General features: G+C 50.6%; 1 protein-coding gene across 2 annotated transcripts in view; it reads right to left on the bottom strand.

Moving 5' to 3' along the window:
* Positions 1 to 22,003, bottom strand: part of ARID3A (AT-rich interaction domain 3A) — a 60,294-nt gene that overhangs the window by 28,832 nt on the left and 9,459 nt on the right. For both annotated transcript variants that reach the window (XM_028713375.2, XM_028713376.2), the window contains exons 2-3: positions 19,534 to 20,289; positions 15,263 to 15,563 (exon numbers count right to left, since the gene is read on the bottom strand). In XM_028713375.2, coding sequence (XP_028569208.2) covers positions 15,263 to 15,563; positions 19,534 to 19,913 — 681 coding nt within the window. In that variant the 5' untranslated portion in view covers positions 19,914 to 20,289. The remainder of the gene's footprint in view (positions 1 to 15,262; positions 15,564 to 19,533; positions 20,290 to 22,003) is intronic.

Below are 22,003 nucleotides of genomic sequence, written 5' to 3'. Positions count from 1 at the left end.
CCTGATATTGCAAGCGAGCCGGAACTGGTCTGTGACCGTAAGAATAAAATTCCATTACAATCGCACCTACATTCTTGAGCGGTGAGCCAAGAACTGCAATCAGCTCCCCACACTCCAGAGTTCGAGAGAAATGGATAGCCCACTTGGCTGTAAACGTGAACGGCCGGACAGCTTCAGCCTTCCCAGAAATGTCAGGAATGCCGAAGGAATTTGTTAAATATATATGTGTGTGCCTGGAGACTCTCCCACCAAATCCAGTTTCCCCCTCCTCTAAAAAGAACCCCCTCCCCAGCTGTTGGAAGCAAAAAGTTAGGCTGCGTGGTCCGCAGCAACCAGAAGTGGAACCTCCAGCTGCCAAGGCAGTGTACCTTGTGAGTGCCTGGAGGCGGTTGGAGGATGGATGGCGGCTCACAGATTGAGGTTGAATCCTGACAAGACAGAAGGACTGTTTTTGGGGGGACAGGAGGCGGGCAGGTGTGGGGGACTCCCTGGTCCTGAATGGGGTCACTGTGCCCCTGAAGGACCAGGTGCGCAGCCTGGGAGTCATTTTGGACTCACAGCTGTCCATGGAGGTGCAGGACAATTCTGTGTCCAGGGCAGATCCATCTGGTACGCAGGATGAGACCCTCCCTGCCTGCAGACTGTCTGGCCAGAGTGGTGCATGCTCTGGTTATCTCCCGCTTGGACTACTGCCATGCGCTTTACGTGGGGCTGCCTTTGAAGGTGACTCAGAAACTACAACTAATCCAGAATGCGGCAGCTAGACTGGGGACTGGGAGCGGCTGCCGAGACCATATAACACCGGTCTTGAAAGACCTCCATTGGCTCCCAGTACGTTTCCGAGCACAATTCAAAGTGTTGGTGCTGACCTTGAAAGCCCTAAACGGCTTCGGTCCAGTATATCTGAAGGAGCGTCTCCACCCCCATCGTTCAGCCCGGACACTGAGATCCAGCTCCGAGGGTCTTCTGGCGGTTCCCTCATTGCGAGAAATGAGGTTACAGGGAACCAGGCAGAGGGCCTTCTCGGTGGTGGCACCTGTCCTGTGGAACGCCCTAACATCAGTTGTGAAGGAAATAAACAACTGCCTGACATTCAGAAGACATCTGAAGGCAGCCCTGTTCAGGGAAGTTTTTAATGTGTGGCATCTTAGTGTATTCTTGGTCTTTGCAGAAGCCGCCCAGAGTGGCTGGGGAAACCCGGCCAAATGGGTGGGGTACAAATAATAAATTATTATTATTATTATTACTAGAAGAGGGTTGGAATGGATTATCTTCGGAGGGGCCCTTCCAACTTCCGATTCTCTGTTCTTCCTGGGTTGACATGTTCGGGGCTCGTTTTATTTTATTTTTTTAATCGTGCGGGCCTCTGGGATTCCTCCTCCTTCCGGAAGCTGCCTGTTGTGGGGGTTTTTTCGTCCCTCTGGAGGGGGAGACTGATATCAGGAGAGGAATCCGCAAGAATTCCCAGCCTCGTGTGACATTTCGGCAGCTGGGCGCACCTGCTGTCATGGATACGGTCCGGCTTACGTTACCCCTTCAGCGTCGGGCGGAGGGTCAGTTGGAGAGGAGGCGGACGAGGCCAGACCCACAACTCCCTCCGGTTTCCCCCCTGCACAAACAAATACTGTATTTTTCGCCCTATAGGACGCACTTTTCCCCCTCCAAAAATGAAGGGGAAATCTGGGTGTGTCCTATGGGGCGAATGCAGGCTTTTGCTGAAGCTTGGTGAGCGAGAGGGGTCGGTGCGCACCGACCCCTCTCGCTCTCCAGGCTTCGGGAACACATCCGCAGCCTAGGCAGCCCTGTGGGAGTTCCTGCAGGGCTGTGTAGGCTGCGGATAGCAGCCTGCCGCCTGGCGCGTGGGGCGCCCTGAAGCAGAGCCCCCGCGCGCCAGGCAGACATCGGCCAGCCCCACAAGCTCGGGGGACAGCGGGGAGGCACAGCGCCACCATCCCGCTGTTCCTCGACCTGGTTTGGTTTCCCCAACCTGGTTTTGGGGGGAAAATAAAGGAAAAAATGACCCCCAGTCTGCACACCTGGTCCTTCGGGGGCACAGTTGCCCCATTCAGGACCAGGGCGTCCCCCCCACCCACCCGCCCCATGTCTAGGCAGGAATACGCAGTTGTTTTTATGCACGGGGATCGAAACCCGCGCCGCAGCAGGATTAAACCGCAAAGAAGTTCACAGGACACACACGCGCCTGTCTCGGTTTGTTAAGGTTCGGGGGCTGGCTATGCGAGGCAGCGGCTCAAGGGAATGGACGCTCGCTCGAGCCTCGCGACAACCCTGTGACGGAGGCGAGGCGAAAGAAAGAGAAAGATAAAAGGAAGCAAGAAGTGTTACCGACGATTGAAGAATGGAGGATGAAGTTAATGGACTATGCAGAATTAGATAAACTAACAGGAAGGATTCGAAACCGGCGGGACCAGAAATTCACGGAAGACTGGAGTCAATTTACGGACTATTTGAAAAGTAATTGTGAAGAACAGACGATGTTTGTAGGTTTGCAAGAAGTTTTGTGAGGAGTATTGTAAAAATGGACAAGGGGGAAAGATGATTTGTTAAGAGATATAAAGGCAATATAAAGTTAAGAAATGCATAAGAAGCGGTTAAAACGGTGGATCATCAGAGGTGCTGACGGAAGTCTAAAAAGATTGTATAAGTGATACGTTTTGTGGTACATTTTATAATTTATATGTTAAAATTAATAAAAAATATTATAAAAAAAGAAAGAGAGAGAGGAAGGGAGATAACTGACCTAACCAACTTGGGGGATTGTTCGAACTCGGAGCTCCGGCAACCGTAGCCCGGCGCTGGAGCCGGTTTCCCGGTCAGACCGGCCGCGGCAAAACCGCGGCCCCAAACTATCCCCCATGGGAACTTCGGGGAAAAAGACCCCGTAGCTGTAACTGAAATGTCACTGAACATGTGCAGACTGCCCCTCGGGGGCTGTTTCAGAGCCTACGATCTATGGGCTATTATTAAAATGAGGCTGCATTTTAAACTGTACTTTAACCCGTATTTTAAATTGGTTTTTTCCCTTCTTCTTCTCCCCCCTATTATGTTTTTATTGTAATTTTACTGGTGTTAGCCAGTCCTCTTATAGCTCTGTTTAGATAATAATAATAATAATAATAATAATAATAATAATAATAATAATAATAATAATAATAAATTTATTTACCGTATTTTTCGCTCTATAAGACGCACCAGACCACGAGACGCATCTAGTTTTTGGAGGAGGAAAACAAGGGGAAAAAATATTCTGAATCTCAGAAGCCAGAACAGCAAGAGGGATCGCTGCGCAGCGAAAGCAGCAATCCCTCTTGCTGTTCTGGCTTCTGGGATAGCTGCGCAGCCTGCATTCGCTCCATAAGACGCACACACATTTCCCCTTACTTTTTAGGAGGGGGAAAGCGAGTCTTATTGAGCAAAAAATACGGTATATCCTGCCCTCCCCCAGCCGAAGCCAGGCTCAGGGCGGCTAACAACAGTAAAATAATACAACATTCTAAAGACATTCTAGAGTAGGTTATGTCTTGATAACGTAAATGTTTTCAGTTTTTTGCATCAATTCAGGACATTTCCTTTTAATCGTTGAATGGTTCTGGTGTACATTGCGGCAGCCTTTGGCTATGTGCAATAAAACTGACTGACGGACGGATAGATAAACTGAGGATCTTCACCATTTTATAACACGCAGATAAAAATATACGTTGAGAAACCAGAGATAGGAGCCGAGGGAAGTCAGGGGGTGGGTATCTGTTTAGGGGAGGGGTGGGGAAAAATGCGGGAGGGAAACAATTCGGGATGGTGTATCTTCGTTAAAATTGCTAGGTTGAAATTCCTAATAATTTTAATTTTTATTTTCTTTTCTTATTATTTATAATTATATTATCTTCATTATGATTCCTAATAATTTTTTATTTTTATTTTATTTTCTTATTATTTATAATTATTTCATCTTAATTATTATTCCTAATAATTTTTTTATATTTTATTTTCTTATTCTTTATAATTATTTTATCCTAATTATTATTCCTAATAATTTTTTATTTTAATTTTATTTTATTATTCTTTATAATTATTTCATCTTAACTATTATTCCTAACAATTTATTTTATTTTATTTTATTATTATTTATAATTATTTTACCTTAATTATTATTCCTAATAATTGTTTATTTTCATTTTATTATATTATTATTTATATTTATTTTATCTTAATCTTTATTCCTAATAATTTTTTATTTTAAAAAGACCCTCAAAAATAATAATAATAAATGGCCCGATTCCGCGTTGTTAAGGCATCTTTCGCGAGCGACGCGTCTGCTTGCAAAAGTTGGACGGGAAGCAGATATCACACATTCAAGAGTCCATTTCCTAACAGCTGCTGGCTGCGAGGGGCAGATTATCTGCCCGGCCGGCTAATGCAGAGAAAGCCCTAATCAATATTTTAGAAGAAAGTAAATTGACCCTCCTGCGGTCATTACAGGAGGGACGCAATCCATCTCTCGCGCAGCCTGCATCCGCCGAAATCCACTGGGTTCCTTTTTTTCTTCCTCTCCACCCCCCACCCCAATCCCTGGACACGCTTGCAAAAGAGGAGGGAATAGACCCAAAATATCTACATTTATGGGGTGGCGCTGTTAAACCACAGAGCCTAGGACTTGCCGATCAGAAGGTCGGCGGTTCGAATCCCCGCAACGACGGGGTGAGCTCCCATTGCTCGGTCCCTGCTCCTGCCAACCTAGCAGTTCGAAAGCACGTCAAAGTGCAAGTAGATAAATAGGTACCGCTCTGGCGGGAAGGTAAACGGCATTTCCATGCGCTGCTCTGGTTCGCCAGAAGCAGCTTAGTCCTGCTGGCCACATGACCCGGAAGCTGTACGCCGGCTCCCTCGGCCAATAAAGTGAGATGAGCACGCAACCCCAGAGTCGGCCACGACTGGACCTAAGGGTCAGGGGTCCCTTTACCTTTATCTACACACACACACACACACACACACACACACACACACACACACACGAAGCTCAAAAAATTAGAATATCGTGGGAAAGTTCATTTATTTCAGTAATTCAACTTCAAAGGCGAAACTAATCTATGAGATAGACTCATGACATGCAAAGAGAGATATGTCAATCTTTTGTTATCATTGTGAAGATCATGGCGTACAGCTGATGAAAACCCCAAATGATCATCACAATGATAAGAAATAAAGGATTGACATACAGTGGTACCTCAGGTTAAGTACTTAATTCGTTCCGGAGGTCCGTTCTCAACCTGAAACTGTTCTTAACCTGAAGCACCACTTGAGCTAATGGGGCCTCCTGCTGCTGCCGCGCCGCCGGAGCACGATTTCTGTTCTTATCCTGAAGCAAAGTTCTTAACCTGAAGCATTATTTCTGGCTTAGTAGAGTGTGTAACCTGAAGCGTATGTAACCTGAGGTACCACTGTATCTCTCATTGCATGTCACGAGTCTATCTCATATATTAGTTTCACCTTCTAAGTTGAATTACTGAAATAAGTATGCAGATGATCTCTTGCACAGCTCACCTGAGCTTGGATTGGTGGAAACCCAGCTATGGATTTTGTTCCTGCGGGGGGGAAGGCTGTGGGGCGAGACTCAGTCTCCCTATCCGTGAAATGGGCTGTGTTTGCTAAACGTAAGAGACCTCGGCACCAGTTTGGGCCAGGAGAAAAACGCCTGCGTTAAACCCAACGCAGAAACATTCAGAGAAAAGTTACAGAGCACACTGGTCACCGCGAGACAGAGTGATGCAACCTTCCAAGCCTAAACAGAACGCCGCATTTGGCCCAGGTCCTTCCCAACTTCCCTGGGAATCAATCCCAAAACTCGGGCGGGCGAGGAAAAAGCTTTTATTGCTCACTTGTGCCGTGGCTTAAATTGCCCCACCATTAAGAGGGAAAATAAAATATTTTGGGTTGTTGTTTTTTAAAGAGGTCACTGCCAGCAGAAGGACTGCAAAGGTTTGTTGTTCCCGGGGAGGCCATAAAGAGTCTAGACGCTCCCATAAAACAGACAAAAACTAGAAAGGCGAGGAGGCCAGGTGGGCGGAGGAGAAAGGAAGACAGGAACTGCTGTCGGCTCGGAAAATAAAAAATAGGACGCAAGTAAGAGGGAGGTCGGGAACTGGGATGAGATGAAAAGGGATCAAGGCATCAAAAAGGTTTGCAGCTGGCGAGAAAATTAGGAGAGGTTCTGACAAGGCACGACGGTGACCCGTTCCGGTTTGGATTGTCTCTGGAGGGACAAAGGGAGCTGTGGCTCGCCGGAAGTTTGAAAAACTACAGTTCCCATTGTCCTTCGCCGCTGTCCGCAAGCTGGCCGGCTGGCGCTACTGGGAGATCCGACAGGGCACCAGTTCCCCCAGTATCGCTGCTCGAAGAGGAGGCGTTATTGAGAGGGTTCTGCCCCACCTTGGTCGCAACGCCTGCCTGGAGTCCTGTGGGTTCAGGGCGCCCCATTTTAAGGAGGGTGCCGGCAAGGTGGAAGGAGGGCAGCCGGGGCCTGGGAACCGAGCCTGATGAGGAACGGTCGAAGGAGCTGGGGATGTTTAGCCTAGAGAATAGGAGCGCCGTCTTCCAAATGTCTGAAGGGATAGCGCAGGGAAGAGGGAGCAAGCTCGTTTTCTCCTGCTCCGGAGGGCAGGACTCGAACCCGTGGCTTCAAGCTGCGAGGAAGGAGAATCCGACTCAACATCTGACAGCAAGAGCTGGGAATGTTCCTCCTCAGGAGGCGGCGGACGCTCCTTCCTTGGAGGTTTTTAAGCAGAGAGGTCGGGCGGCCATCTGTCCTGGATACCTCAGTTGAGATTCCTGCATTGCGGGGGCGGGTCAGACTAGATGACCCTTGGGTCCCAACGCTACGATTCTATGAATTTGTCCCTATTTCCAAAGCCATCCAAGTCAGCGGCCGCTCTTGCCTCCTGCAGAAGCCAGTTCCATAGTCCAACCTTCCCTTTCACCTGCCCTGTCCTGAAATCTCCCGGCGTTCGGTACCCGGGCCACGAGTTCGAGTCTCCACACCCCTCCTTAAGAAAAAAGCCTCTTCCCCTCCGTACGTCTACAGGTGAAAATTAGAGTACTGTGGGAAAGTTTTATTTCAGTGATTCAACTTAAATGGTGAAACTAATATACGAGATAGACTCATGACATGCAAAGAGAGATATGTCAAGCCTTTATTTGTTATCATCGTGATGGTCATTTGGGGTTTGCATCAGCTGTATGCCATGGTCATCACAATGATAACAAATAAAGGCTTGACATTAGGTCCATATAGTGAAAGCTCTGGTTTTCCCAGCCGTGATGTATGGAAGTGAGAGCTGGACCATCAAGAAGGCTGATCGCTGAAGAATGGATGCTTTTGAATTCTGGTGCTGGAGGAGACTCTGGAGAGTCCCATGGACTGCAAGAAGATCCAACCTCTCCATTCGGAAGGAAATCAGTCCTGAGGGCTCACTGGAAGGACAGATCCTGAAGCTGAGGCTCCAACACTTTGGCCACCTCATGAGAAGAGAAGACTCCCTGGAAAAGACCCTGATGTTGGGAAAGATGGAGGGCGCAAGGAGAAGGGGATGACGGAGGACGAGATGGTGGGATAGTGTTCTTGAAGCTACCGGCATGAGTTTGACCAAACTGCGGGAGGCAGTGGAAGACAGGAGGGCCTGGCATGCTCTGGTCCAGGGGGTCACGAAGAGGCGGACATGACTAAACGACTAAACAACAACAACATTTTAATATTCTGTTGGAAGCCGCCCAGAGTGGCTTGCTGCAGTGGCGAACGGCCAGGAAGGGACGGGGTCCCCTTCCACGCAGCCGGGTTTTTGCAGAATGATGCAAGGCCACTCAAGGAAGTCGATGTCTTCACCCAAAAGTGGTTGCAGGGGAAAAACAGTGCTGTGGGAACCCTCGGTTTGCAATGCAGGAGTTAGAATATGGGGAGGAAATAAGAGAGAGAAAATAGGAAGTTCTGCTCAGAAATCAACAGCCGCAACTGAAGACCTTCCAGTAAATCGGTCAGTTTTCTACAAAAAACAGACACACAAACACGCTTTGAACAACAAAAAGTTCCGGCACGCAACATCCGAATTACGCAAGGTTTGCTCTGGGGGGGGCCCTCCCTAGGAAGCTATCGCCCTGGGTGGGGGGCCAGATGGTGGAGACGAGCCCAGCCCTGTCTTGTTGGGTCACAGAATAGGCACCTTGCAGTGACGCTTTCTTTCCTCCACCCTGCCCATTGCACTTTCCTCTACTGCTGCGCCCGGCAGACTGCAATTCTCCCCCCCCCCCAACACACAATTATTATTAAATTTTCTGTTTTACAATGTGAAATACAGCGGAACCTCATTTTCGAGCGCCTTGAGAGAAGAATGTTTCCAAAGCCGAATGCCGAAAACCCAGAACCCTCCCCGCCGACACACAGTTATTATTAAATTTTCTGTTTTATAATGTGAAAGACAGCGGAACCTCGTTCAGTGGAGCTGAACGTTTCAAAAGTCGAACGCCAAAAACCCGGAAGTAATTGCTTCCGTATTTGAACGCACGTGTTTTCCATTTTCTCGATGGAAACCGCCAAACGTTTCGGAAGTCGAACAGTTTAAACATCCTTAAAATATCAACGACTTCACTTCTTCTCTTTCCACGGTTCATTCTGCATATCAAAGATCCTGGCATATTTTACGATGACCTATGGGAGTCCCTTGCAACTGCGCAATCCTACCCGTCTGAGGGAAGCGAGAGCTGGACCATAAAGAAGACTGATCGCCAAACAATGGATGCTTTTGAATTCTGGTGCTGGAGGAGACTCTTGAGAGTCCCATGGACTGCAAGAAGAACAAACCTCTCCATTTGGAAGGAAATCAGCCCTGAGTGCTCACTGGAAGGACAGATCCTGAAGCTGAGGCTCCAAGACTTTGGCCACCTCATGAGAAGAGAAGACTCCCTGGAAAAGACCCTGATGTTGGGAAAGATGGAGGGCACAAGGAGAAGGGGACGACGGAGGACGAGATGGTGGGACAGTGTTCTCGAAGCTACAAACATGAGTTTGACCCAACTGCAGGAGGCAGTGGAAGACAGGAGGGCCTGGCGTGCTCTGGTCCAGGGGGTCACAAAGAGGCGGACACGGCTAAACCACTCAATAACAACACCCGTCTGAGCAATGAGACTTTGTGCGTTTGCGAAAGGGAAAAGCCGGCTTTGGGGATTGCCTTTCCCCGATACGGGGCGGAGCAGCGAGCGCTCGCCTCTGGATCCAGGCCAGCATTCAAGCGCTTGGCTGGGAGTCCCACTTGGCCCCGCTCCAAGGAGAAGACGACTCAGCTCTGAACGCTCTCCAAGCTCAGCTGGTCGGCCGCAACCTTGGCAGCGAGAGGCCCGAGGGAGAGGAGGAGGAGGAACGCAGGAATGTAAACAGAACGGCGCTCTTGGAGGAGCCGGCAAGCCAGGGCTTGCCAAAGCGCTACCGCCGCCACCTCCGGGGCCGTCCCACGAAGGAGGACTTGGCAGTGGCGCAGCCGGGTGACTTCTTAACCCCAAAGCACGGCTCCAAGGAGGGGCAGAGGCTGAGCCGGCGGTTGCTGCAACCCAGCGTGCGTAGACAGAGAGTCCTGACCGGGGTTAGAACCTCGGCGATGTCGTGCTCCTTTAACCATGGGTAGGCAAACTAAGAAAGGGACGCGGGTGGTGCTGTGGGTTAAACCACAGAGCCTAGGACTTGCCGATCAGAAGGTCGGCGGTTCGAATCCCCGCAATGACGGGGTGAGCTCCCGTTGCTCGGTCCCTGCTCCTGCTAACCTAACAGTTCGGAAGCACGTCAAAGTGCAAGTAGATAAATAGGTACTGCTCTGGCGGGAAGGTAAACGGCGTTTCCGTGCGCTGCTCAGGTTCGCCAGAAGCGGCTTAGTCCTGCTGGCCACATGACCCGGAAGCTGTACACCGGCTCTCTCGGCCAGTAAAGCGAGATGAGCGCCGCAACCCCAGAGTCGGTCACGACTGGACCTAATGGTCAGGGGTCCCTTTACCTTTACCTTTACCTTTAGGCAAACTAAGGCCCGTGGGCAGGATCCGGCCCAATCGCCTTCTCAATCCGGCCCGCGGACGGTCTGGGAATCAGCGTGTTTTTACACAAGTAGAATGTGAGCTTTTATTTAAAATGCATCTCTGGGTTATTTGTGGGGCATAGGAATTCGTTCATTTTCCACCCCAAAGTATAGTCCGGCCCCCCACAAGGTCTGAGGGACAGTGGACCGGCCCCCTGCTGAAAAATTTTGCTGACCCCTGAGTTAGATGCTGTGTAGTTAATTAATGTTTAGTTGATAAGGAGCAGACTTCTAGCTCCTAGGGCAGTGAAGAGAAGCTCAAAATTGTGCTCACAGTGCCTGGGGAACCTAAATAATCCGATCCAGGGGTGCTTTGCGGGAGTAAAATTACAGTAAAATCATAATGGGGGGGGAACCCAATTTAAAATACAGGTTCAAATGCAATTTAAAATAAAAAAGGCGACCATAGATAGCTGAGAGTCCCAGAAATTTTGGGTGGGGCCCCAACGGACGCATCCCCTGCCTTTAACCAGCACTGCGTCATCGGCACAGGGGAAAAACAACAACACACGGCCAAGATTTTCGAATTCGGGACCGCTCCAACCTGCGGAACCCGCAGCCGAAAATCCAGGGCGTCTGGCCTGGCTTACCCGGCCAAGTCCGCCCCACCCAGGGAATTAAGTGGGCTTGCAACCCCTTATCTCGGACACACCCTGCCATGCTGCCCGCTATCTCTAACTCTCTTTCCCCGCAAAGTCTCAATTCCTGGAGGCAGCGACTTAGGAGGCCGACAAGAGCCAAACAGAACCGCCCCAAAGTTTCCAAGCCGAAAGGGAAAATAAAGGGTCGACATCCGCGCAAGTTTAGCTCTTGGGTAAAGGTGACGGGGCCCCTGACCATTAGGTCCAGTCGTGGACGGCTCTGGGGTTGCGGCGCTCATCTCGCTTTACTGGCCGAGGGATTCGGCGTACAGCTTCCGGGTCATGTGGCCAGCAGGACTGAGCCGCTTCTGGCGAACCAGAGCAGCACACGGAAACGCCATTTACCTTCCCGCCGGAGCGGTACCTATTTATCTACTTGTACTTTGAGGTGCTTTCGAACTGCTAGGTTGGCAGGAGCAGGGACCGAGCAACGGGAGCTCACCCCGTCATTGCGGGGATTCGAACCGCCAACCTTCTGATCGGCAAGTCCTAGGCTCTGTGGTTTAACCCACAGCGCCACCCGCGTCCCTAGCTCTGGGGTAGCTGGACCATAAAGAAGGCTGGTCGCCGAAGAATGGATGCTTTTGAATTATGGTGCTGGAGGAGACTCTTGAGAGTCCCATGGACTGCAAGAAGATCAAACCTCTCCATTCGGAAGGAAACCAGCCCTGAGTGCTCACTGGAAGGACAGATCCTGAAGCTGAGGCTCCAAGACTGGCCATGAGAAGAGAAGACTCCCTGGAAAAGACCCTGATGTTGGGAAAGATGGAGGGCGCAAGGAGAAGGGGACGACGGAGGACGAGGTGGTGGGACAGTGTTCTCCAAGCTACGAACATGAGTTTGACCAAACTGCGGGAGGCAATGGAAGACAGGAGTGCCTGGCGTGCTCTGGTCCAGGGGGTCACGAAGAGGCGGACACAACTAAACGACTCAACAACAACAATCTTCAGCGTGATTAAGTCATACAGAGATACAGCGGGCAGACTCTCCCAAGGAGGGTGGCTAGAATCGCCCTCCGCCCTCCAAGGCTCGACTGGGGATGGCCGGAGACTCCAAATAGCCACTGCCGGACGTTACTGAGCTAGGTCTGACGCTCCGGCTTAGCGCGAGGCTGCCGGGGACTCATCCAGAGACACAGTGGGGAGCCTCTCTGCACCGGAAGCAATCAGCAACCCAGCCACACACACACAGACACACACACACACAGGGAAATACAGGGCAAAAACTCGCCCGCCATCAGCAGGGGGGGAAAGCTTGTCTCCTTGCACAGCAGAGACTCGCCGAGAGAGGCGACAGGGAACCTCTCCCACCTCCAAGGTCCTCAAATCAGCCCTGATCTGAGAATGAAACCTTAAAAAACAAAATCCAATGTATGGAATCAGGAGGATATACAGAAGCAAGCAATTTTCTCCTGAAACGATGAAGCGCTTGTTTTCAAACTACTCCTGCCACTTTGCTAATAATAATAATAATAATAATAATAATAATAATAATAATAATAATAATAATAATAAAAAACATCTCTTTCTCTCTCTCTCTCTCTCGTCCCATCTGGATCCCATCTGCTTCTGTTTGGTTTGCCGCTGATTCTTCTCCCCCCAAATTCCCAATGTATTTACAACTCGGACATCAAAGGAAGGCCGGTCCTCTAGGGAGAAGGCCCTCGCAAAGAGAGCGATTTCCTTCTCTTAACTCTACAGCTTCCCTGATTCAATACCCAGACCGGGCTGATCAAACAAGGAGCGAGAGAGAGCCTGCCGGAAAGAAAGGAAGGTTTTCTTTCTCCACAAAAAAAGAAGAATGAAAAAAAGAGTAGATTTTGGGGTGGGGGGAGGTCGGGGCCGCTAAATTACTGCTTTCTCTTCCTCTCTCTCTCTCTCTGGTTTCTGTTGCAAACGACATCTCTTGCAATAATTGCCGGCAAAAAAAAAAAAAAAAAAACAGGAGAAAGAGAGAGAGAGGGAGAAAGAAAGAAAGAAAGAAAGAGAGAGAATGAGAGAAAGAAAGAAAGGAGAGAGAGAGAAAGAGAGAGAGAGGTAGAAAGAGAGGGAGAAAGAAAGAGAGAAATAAAAAGAAAGAGAGAGAGAGAGAGAGAGAAAGGGGAGAGAGAGAGAGAGAGAGAAAGAGAGAGAGAGAAAGAGAGAGAGGGAGAGGGAGAAAGAGAGAGGGAGAAAGAGAGAAAGAGAGAAAGAGAGAGAGAGAGAGAGAGAGAGAGAGAGAGAGAGAGAGAGAGAGAAAGAAAGAAAGAAAGAAAGAAAGAAAGAAAGAAAGAAGATTCACGCAGATAACCGGATGCCTTGCAGGCTGCAATTCCAGCTATGCGACGAACATTTGTCGAAATGCAAACTTCTCCGCGCAGCGTGCAGTTATGCTGCGAAGCTTGCTCTTCGCAGGAAGCGCCGATCAGCCACGCACCTCGGCGGATTCGAAATTCAAACCCGCAGGGAAGGAGAGAGCTCGCTGCGACCCAATATCCGAAGAAGCAGCGCCCAGTGCGATCCGAAAGCCCGCTACGCCGAAGAAGAGCTGTGTGCGATCCGAAAGCTTGCTAAACATGAAAACGTGGGGTATTTAAACACACACCCCAGGACGCCGGAAACACATGCGCCGTATCAAGAACGTCAAGAAAAGCCCCATCTTATAATGCCCAGCTTTTCTTATGCTCTTAATACCTTGTGTGCGTTCTGGCATCGTGGGGGAAATACCCCGGTTTTTATTTCAGCAAGCTTTCAGGCTGCACAGAGCACTTCGTCGGCGCAGCAGGCTTTCGGATCACACAATGCGCTTCCCCACATCAGCAAGCTATCGGCCGCGGAGAACTCTCTTTTCTCCGGACGCCGTTCAAAGCGACCCAAAACGCATTCTTTATAAAATAAAATACGGAAGCCAATCCCTATATTTTTGCTATTTATTTTTGCTATATGTTTGCTGGCTGAAATTAGAAAAGGGGACTTTAAGGAAACGCAAGAACGCTGTCTATTTAAACTTCAGCACACAATAAAGCAAAGTTGCGGGTCGAGGCAAAACCCGGACGAGCCTGTTCCAAAAAACCGTGGCGTTGTTGTTTTTTTAATGCGGCACCCAGGAAAGTCTGGCTGACGCCGGTCCGTTTTGCCAGGGGATAAATATTTCCAGACTAGCAAGATTCTCTCTCCCCCCCGCCCCCCACTCTTGCGGACTTTGACACGGCTGAATTTCAAATGGAAAAATTCGGCTTATCTTTGTCATAAACACACACACAGCCTTAGCCAAAGCCACACAAAGGGAGGAGAGGCCGAAGAAGCCTTTTCAGATTTCGACAATCTCCCTTCAAGCCCCAAACCTTTATAAAAACTGGGTTGCAAATCCCATCGTTCCCAGCCAGCGGGATTTGTAGTTCCCACATCGCAGCCCGCAGACAATCTGGGGGTGCGAATCGGAGAAAGCAGCCCTCGGAAAACGCAGGTTTTGCAGAGCCCCTGGGCCCGTGCAGAGTGCTTTTCAGCAATAATAATAATAATAATAATAATAATAATAATAATAATAATAATAATTTATTATTTATAACCCACCCATCTGGCTGAGCTTCCCCAGCCACTCTGGGCGGCTTCCAACAAAACACTAAAATACAATAACCTGTTAAACATTAAAAGCTTCCCTAAACAGGGCTGCCTTTAGATGTCTTCTAAAAGTCTGGAAGTTGTTTTTCTCTTTGACATCTGGTGGGAGGGCGATCCACAGGGAGGGCGCCACCACTGAGAAGGCCCTGTGCCTGGTTCCCTGTAACTTGACTTCTCGCAGCGAGGGAACCACCAGAAGGCCCTCAGGAGATGGACCCCGGTGTCCGGGGTGGAGACACTCCTTCAGGGATACTGGGCCATTTAGGGCTTTCAAGGTCAGCACCAACACTTTGAATTGTGCTCAGAAACGTACTGGGAGCCAATGGAGGTCTTTCAAGACCAGTGTTATATGGTCTCGGCGGCCGCTCCCAGTCCCCAGTCTGGCTGCCACATTCTGGATTAGTTGTAGTTTCCGGGTCACCTTCAAAGGTAGCCCCACGAAGAGCGCATTGCAGTAGTCCAAGCGGGAGACAACCAGAGCATGCACTACTCTGGCCAGACAGTCTGCGGGCAGGGAGGGTCTCATCCTGCGTACCAGATGGAGCTGCCCTGGACACAGAACTGAACTGCGCCTCCATGGACAGCTGTGAGTCCAGAATGACTCCCAGGCTGCGCACCTGGTCCTTCGGGGGCACAGTCACCCCATTCAGGACCAGGGAGTCCTCCACACCTGCCCACTGCCGTCCCCCAAAAACAGTCCTTCTGTCTTGTCAGGATTCAACCTCAATCCGTTAGCCGCCATCCATCCTCCAACCGCCTCCAGGCACTCACACAGGATCTTCACCGCCTTCACTGGTTCCGATTTGAAAGAGAGGTCGATTTTGGCAGTATCCCGCCCTCCCCAGCCAAAGCCCCCCGAAACCTGGAAGGGAAAAAAAGAGAGTTTCCCGCGGAAACTTACCTGCTTAAACTGTTCCTCGTAGGTCCAGTCGCCGTGGTCCAGGGGTTGGGTCTGCACCTGCGACAGGTGGGGTAGCGAGGCCGAAAGTCTCTCGGGACCCCCGGCCAGCCTGGACGTCTCCCCTCTGTAGGGCAAGGTGGGCAGCTGCTTGCGGAGAAGCGGGGGGCCGGGGCTCGAGCGGGCAGCCTCCCCGGACATGGGGACCCCTTCCTCCTCCGCCATCTCCTCGTCTTCGTCGTAATCGTCCTCTTCCTCCTCGCCAAGGTCTTCGTCGAATTCCTCGTCGGCCCATTTGGCTTTCCTGGGGGGGTCCGGAAAGAGGAAGAGGTCAGGGGGCCGAAGGAACGTCTAGCTCTGTTGAATGGTCTTAATAATAATAATAATAATAATAATTTATTTACACCCTACCCATCGCAGCCCGCCAACAATCTGGCGGTGCGAGTCGGAGAAAGCAGCCCTAGGAAAACGCAGGTTTTGCAGAGCCCCTGGGCCCGTGCAGAGTGCTTTTTAGCGGTAATAATAATAATAATAATAATAATTTATTTATACCACGCTGATCTGGCTGGGTTTCCCCAGCCACGCTGGGCAGCTTCCAACAAACACTAAAATACAATAACCTACTAAACATTAAAAGCTTCCCTAAACAGGGCTGCCTTCAGATGTCTTCTAAAAGGTCTTTACCTGTTTGACATCTGATGGGCGCCACCACCAAGAAGGCCATTTGGTGATTAGCTTTTATATCTATCTATCTATCTATCTATCTATCTATCTATCTATCTATCTATCTATCTATCTATCTATCTCTATCTATCTATCATCTATCTATCTATCTATCTATCTATCTCAGTCTCTTCGAAAAGTTTGGTAGGAACCTTCCGTAGCTTGAAACGCCTAATAATAACAATCGTCTTATTATTTATACCCCGCCCATCAGGCTGGGTTTCTTCAGAAGGTCGCAGGCCGCGTCCTGCGCTTAAAATCGACTTCATTGCAACCTTGAGGACCAGAAACTTGTAAAGGCGAAAGGTCGTTTTTTTAATGGCCGGGAGAGCTGTTGCCGGTCTGTGTAGACCAGGCTGTCAGCAAACCTTTTTCAGCCGGGGGCCGGTCCCCTTTCCCTCAGACCTTGTGGGGGGGGCAGACTATATTTGGGGGGGGGGATAAAATAATGGACGAATTCCTGTGCCCCACAAATAATTGAACTATTTCTAATACATCTAAGGGAATTTCCCTTTAAAAAAGGGAAACGTTGACAGCTATGATGATTAATATTAATAATAATAATAATAATAATAATAATAATAATAATAATAAACACTTAGTTGTTGCTTGGATTTTTTCAAGGGGAGGGGAAATCTCTCCAAACTTCGGAAGACTCAGCCGCTTTCAAAACAGCTGGAAATTTTTCAGAGAGGGATCAGGAACTTAAATCGAAAGCTCTCCGGGCATTTAAGGGGGTGGCAGTGAGGGGGGGGGGCAGAGAACCTGCCAAACTGGTCTCTCCTCCCTGTTTTTATTGTCTCCTGACCCCAAGCAGATCAGGGTGGGGCAAGGAAGCGGCAGAGAAACAGGAGGCCAGTCGGGGAAACTGATTTTTCAAGTTATTTCCCAAGGATACGAACTCTCTTTGCTATTTTCCCAAGCTGGGGAACAAGAAACATTGCAAGGTGCTTTATTAAATTACCCAATCTGAGTCTTTTTTAAAACATTTCTTCTTCTCTCCTTTAGAGAAACACTTAATAAATTAATAAAAATAAAATAAGCTTATTTTGTTCCCTCCCCTATCTTTCTCCCCCAGAAGCAAACGGCAGGTTATTCACCTTTTAAACCGGCTTTTCTCAACCTGTGGGTCCCCAGATGTTGTTGGACTACAACTCCCATCACCCCTAGCTAGCTAGGCCAGAGCTCAGGGATGATGGGAGTTGTAGTCCGACAACATCTGGGGAGCCACAGGTTGAGAACCGCTGAGCTAAGAGGACAGAGGGGAAGCTCTTCCATAGAGTCTGCATAAGCCGTAGGTCCTCCAGATGTTCCGAGACTACAACTCCCATCATCCCTGACCGCTGGTCCTGCTAGCAAGGGATCATGGGAGTTGTAGGCCAAAAACATCTGGAGGGGCGAGGTTGAGGAAGCCTGGTGTAAGCCTTTCTCAACCTGTGGGTCCCCAGATGTTGTCGGACTACAACTCCCATGATCCCTTGCTAGCAGGACCAGCGGTCAGGGATGATGGGAATTGTAGTCTCAGAACATCTGGAGGGCCTACGGCTTATGCAGACTCTATGGAAGAGCTTCCCCTCTTAGCTCAGCAGTTCTCCACCTGCGGGTCCCCAGATGTTGTTGGACTACAACTCCCATCACCCCTAGCTAGCAAGGCCAGAGCTCAGGGATGATGGGAGTTGTAGTCCATCAACATCTGGGGACCCACAGGTTGAGAACCGCTGAGCTAAGAGGACAGAGTGGAAGCTCTTCCATAGAGTCTGCATAAGCCAGGCTTCCTCAACCTCGGCCCTCCAGATGTTTCGAGACTACAACTCCCATCATCCCTGACCACTGGTCCTGCTAGCAAGGGATCATGGGACTTGTAGGCCAAAAACATCTGGTTGAGGAAGCCTGATGTAAGCTGAGCTTAAGGCAGCCTTTCTCAACATCCCCAGATGTTGTTAAACTACAACTCCCATCACCCTTAGCTAGCAAGGCCAGGACTCAGGGATGATGGGAGTTGTAGTCCGACAACATCTGGGGACCCACAGGTGGAGAACCGCTGTAATAACAGTTTCGCAATTCTTTTTATTGCGGTGAGGAGGGGAGATTCTCTGCGGCCAGGCCTGTTTATTACGTGTATTCAGTGGGGCTCGGAAGTGCCTCGTTCTAAACCACCCATCACGCCCGCTCTGGCTGGCAGAGGCTCTCCAGGGTTGGAGGCCGCCGGGAAAGAGTTCCCGGCCCTACTGTTGGGGACTGAACCCGAGGCCTCCTGCTCCCAAAAGCTGGTGCTCAGCCACTGAAACTGCAGCCCTTTATCAAAGCATCAAGTAAGGCTGTAGTCCTCATTGTTTTCGGCTGGCTTCATAGGACGCTGCCTCTTGCGGAGCCAGCCCTAACCAGAGTTGCCGCCGGGATCTTTGGAGCGCGCAAAGGTACAGCGGTACCTTGGTTCCCAAACTTTCATCCGCCCCGGCAGTCCGTTCCAAAACCAAAGCGTTCCAAAACCGAGGCGCGCTGCTTTCCCATAGAACGCAATGCAAAACGGACCGGTCCGTCCCGGACTTTTAAAAACAACCCCCAAAACAGCAATTTGACGTGAATTTTGCTATCTAACGAGACCGTCGGTGCGTATAATGAAAGCAATAAACGATGTACTGCAGTCACAAAAGCAATCAGTGGCTGGACTGGGTTCCACGCAGTCACACACACACACACACACAAAGAGCTACAAAAATGCAAAATAAATAGCAAAAACAGAAAGACTTCAGCGTAACACTCAAAACGGAGCACGTTCGATGGACCTAATAGGTACCGTATTTTTTGCTCTAGAAGACTCACCTTTTCCCTCCTAAAAAGTAAGGGGAAATGTGTCTGCGTCTTATGGAGCGAATGCAGGCTGCGCAGCTATCCCAGAAGCCAGAACAGCAAGAGGGATTGCTGCTTTCGCTGCGCAGCGATCCCTTCTTGCTGTTCTGGCTTCTGAGATTCAGAATATTTTTTTTCCTGTTTTCCTCCTCCAAAAACTAGGTGCGTCTTGTGGTCTGGTGCGTCTTATAGAGCGAAAGATACGGTATCTAACCAGTAATATTTTGGGGAGCAGGCTAGCAGGCGAGGCCCATGACTTACATCCTAGGAGCCTACGCAACACAAAACGCTGTTCCTAGATGTAGGTCTTATTTCATTTGTTTTTTATCTTATATTTTGGAAATGAACATCCAGTTTTCTTTTCCCATTAAATTTTTTAAGAGAGCGGGGCCCTAAGCTACAGCTTGTTTAGCTTATACAGCGGTACCTCGGGTTACATACACTTCAGGTTACAGACTCCGCTAACCCAGAAAATAGTGCTTCAGGTTAAGAACTTTGCTTCAGGATGAGAACAGAAATTGTGCTCCCTCGGCGCGGCGGCAGCGGGAGGCCCCATTAGCTAAAGTGGAGCTTCAGGTTAAGAACAGTTTCAGGTTAAGAACGGACCTCCGGAACGAATTAAGTACGTAACCTGAGGTACCACTGTACGTAAATCCGGCACAGCCGGTCCTCATCGCTCCGGGATAAAGGCCAATACTCACATCTCCTCGTCTTCGGAGACCGTTTCCCGCGGGAACACCCCTCCGTCGTCTTCCTCGTCCTCCTCCTCCTCTTCCTCCTCCTCCGCCGAGCCACGGCTGGCCTCCGACGGGCCGGGGCTCGACGACTGGCTCAGGCCGGCAGCCGCCTCCCGCATGGCCGCCAGCGCCGCCATCTGCGCCCGCTGGATCCGGGCGCTCTCCGGTTCCCCTGCCTCCTCGGCGGCCGGCTCCTGGCTACGGCTGCGGGAGAAGGCCATCGCTGCCGCGGCAGGAAGCGCGCCCGGCGGATCGGCCGGCGGAGGCTGGCGCGACTCCATTTCCTGCTGAAGGCGGGCTCTCTGTTGCCGCTGCAGGTTCTCCATCACCGCCTGAAGCTTCATGGCCCGGCCGGCGGCGGGCCTGGCGGGAGCCGCCACCGAGGAGCCCTCGCCCTGCAACGGGGGCGCCGGAGGGCAGCGTCCGGGCGGAGGCAACGCCGTGGGGGACGCCGTCGAGGGGCCCTTCTGCCCCAGCGGTCCTCGCGGCTGTGGGAAAGGGGTTCGGGTGCCAAACGGTTCCTCGCAGGGCAGGGGCTTCAGAGGCCAGCCGCCATCCCTCGCCGTGGGGTCCCTCCGCTTCCCAGCCGCCCCGAACCGCGCCGGCGGGGCGGTCCTGCGGTGCTCCCGGGGGCTTTCCCGAAGGGGGTGTTGGGTTCGAGAGGCGTGCTTCGAGGCCGGGGCCTCTTCTGCGTCATCTAGGCGTCAGGGAAAGCGCTGCCTGGAAGAACAGGGGAGGTGGGGAGAGAGAGAGAAAATAAAATAGGCACGTTAGCACAATGAGGACTAGAAAACTGACTTCGTTTCCCCCTCTCCAAGCGACAGGGACTAGAAACTTGATTTACAGCCGCTTCGTTGGGTTATGGAACGAACACACCCAGAGCAGACCTCGACATATTCGCACAAAAAGAGGAAGGAAAGAGAGAGGGAGGGGAGGGATAATTTTTTTCTTTTCGTTATTAACAAAAGGGAAGGAAGGGGAGGTTCAGCTTGGGCAGGAAGGGACAGACAGACGGGGCGACTCCAGTCGCCGTTTGAAGTTAGCAGAATCTGACCTTTCAATCTAGATAGATAGATAGATAGATAGATAGATAGATAGATGATAGATAGAGTAAAGGTAAAGGGACCTTTGACCATTAGGTCCAGTCGTGGCCGGCTCTGGGGTTGTGGCGCTCATCTCGCTTTATGGGCCGAGGGAGCCGGCGTACAGCTTCTGGGTCATGTGGCCAGCAGAACTAAGCCGCTTCTGGGGAACCAGAGCAGCGCACGGAAACACTGTTTACCTTCCCGCCGGAGCGGTACCTATTGATCTACTTGTACTCTGACGTGCTTTCGAACTGCTAGGTGGGCAGGAGCAGGGACCGAGCAACGGGAGCTCACCCCGCCATTGCGGGGATTCGAACTGCTGACCTTCTGATCGGCAAGTCCTAGGCTCTGTGGTTTAACCCACAGCGCCACCCGTGTCCCTAGATAGATAGATAGACAAATAGATATCAAGATAGATATAAAAGCTAATCGCCAAATGGCCTTCTTGGTGGTGGCGCCCATCAGATGTCAAGGAGATAAAGACCTTTTAGAAGACATCTGAAGGCAGCCCTGTTTAGGGAAGCTTTTAATGTTTGGTGTTTTATATCGTGTTTTTAATTTTATTTTTTAATGTCTTTTAAAAATAAGATAGCTGCTTATTTCCTTGACATCTGATGGGAGGGCATTCCACAGGGAGGGTGCCACCACCGAGAAGGCCCTCTGCCTGGTTCCCTGTAACCTCGCTTCTCGCAGGGAGGGAAACGCCAGAAGGCCCTCGGAGCTGGACCCCGATGTCCGGGCTGGATGATGGGGGTGGAGGCGCTCCTTCAGGAATACTGGGCCATTTAGGGCTTTCAAGGTCAGCCCCAACACTTTGAATTGTGCTCGGAAACGTACTGGGAGCCAGTGTAGGTCTTTCAAGATGGGTGTTATATGGTTTCGGTGGCCGCTCCCAGTCACCAGCCTAGCTGCCAAATTCTGGATTAGTTGCGGTTTCCGGGTCACCTTCAAAGGTAGAAGCGCATGGCAGTAGCCCAAGCAAGAGATAACTAGAGCATGCACCACTCTGGGAAGACAGTCCGCAGGCAGGGAGGGTCTCATCCTGCGTCCCAGATGGAGCTGCCCTGGACACAGAATTGACCTGAGCCTCCATGGACAGCTGTGAGTCCAAAATGACCCCCAGGCCGCGTACCTGGTCCTTCAGGGGCACAGTGACCCCATTCAGGACCAGGGAGTCCTCCACACCTGCCTGCCCCCTGTCCCCCAAAAACAGTCCTTCTGCCTTGTCAGGATTCAATCTCAATCTGTTAGCCGCCATCCATCCTCCAACCGCCTCCAGGCACTCACACAGGATATAAAATGCAGTGAATAATGTCTTCTGGCTGAGCTACTTAGGGAAGCTGGAGAAG

Source organism: Podarcis muralis, chromosome 18 (assembly GCF_964188315.1).
Source record: "Podarcis muralis chromosome 18, rPodMur119.hap1.1, whole genome shotgun sequence".
NCBI classification, from domain to species: Eukaryota; Metazoa; Chordata; class Lepidosauria; order Squamata; family Lacertidae; genus Podarcis; species Podarcis muralis.
Note: the sequence above shows the minus strand (reverse complement) of the source record. Positions and strands in the feature narration are given on the sequence as shown.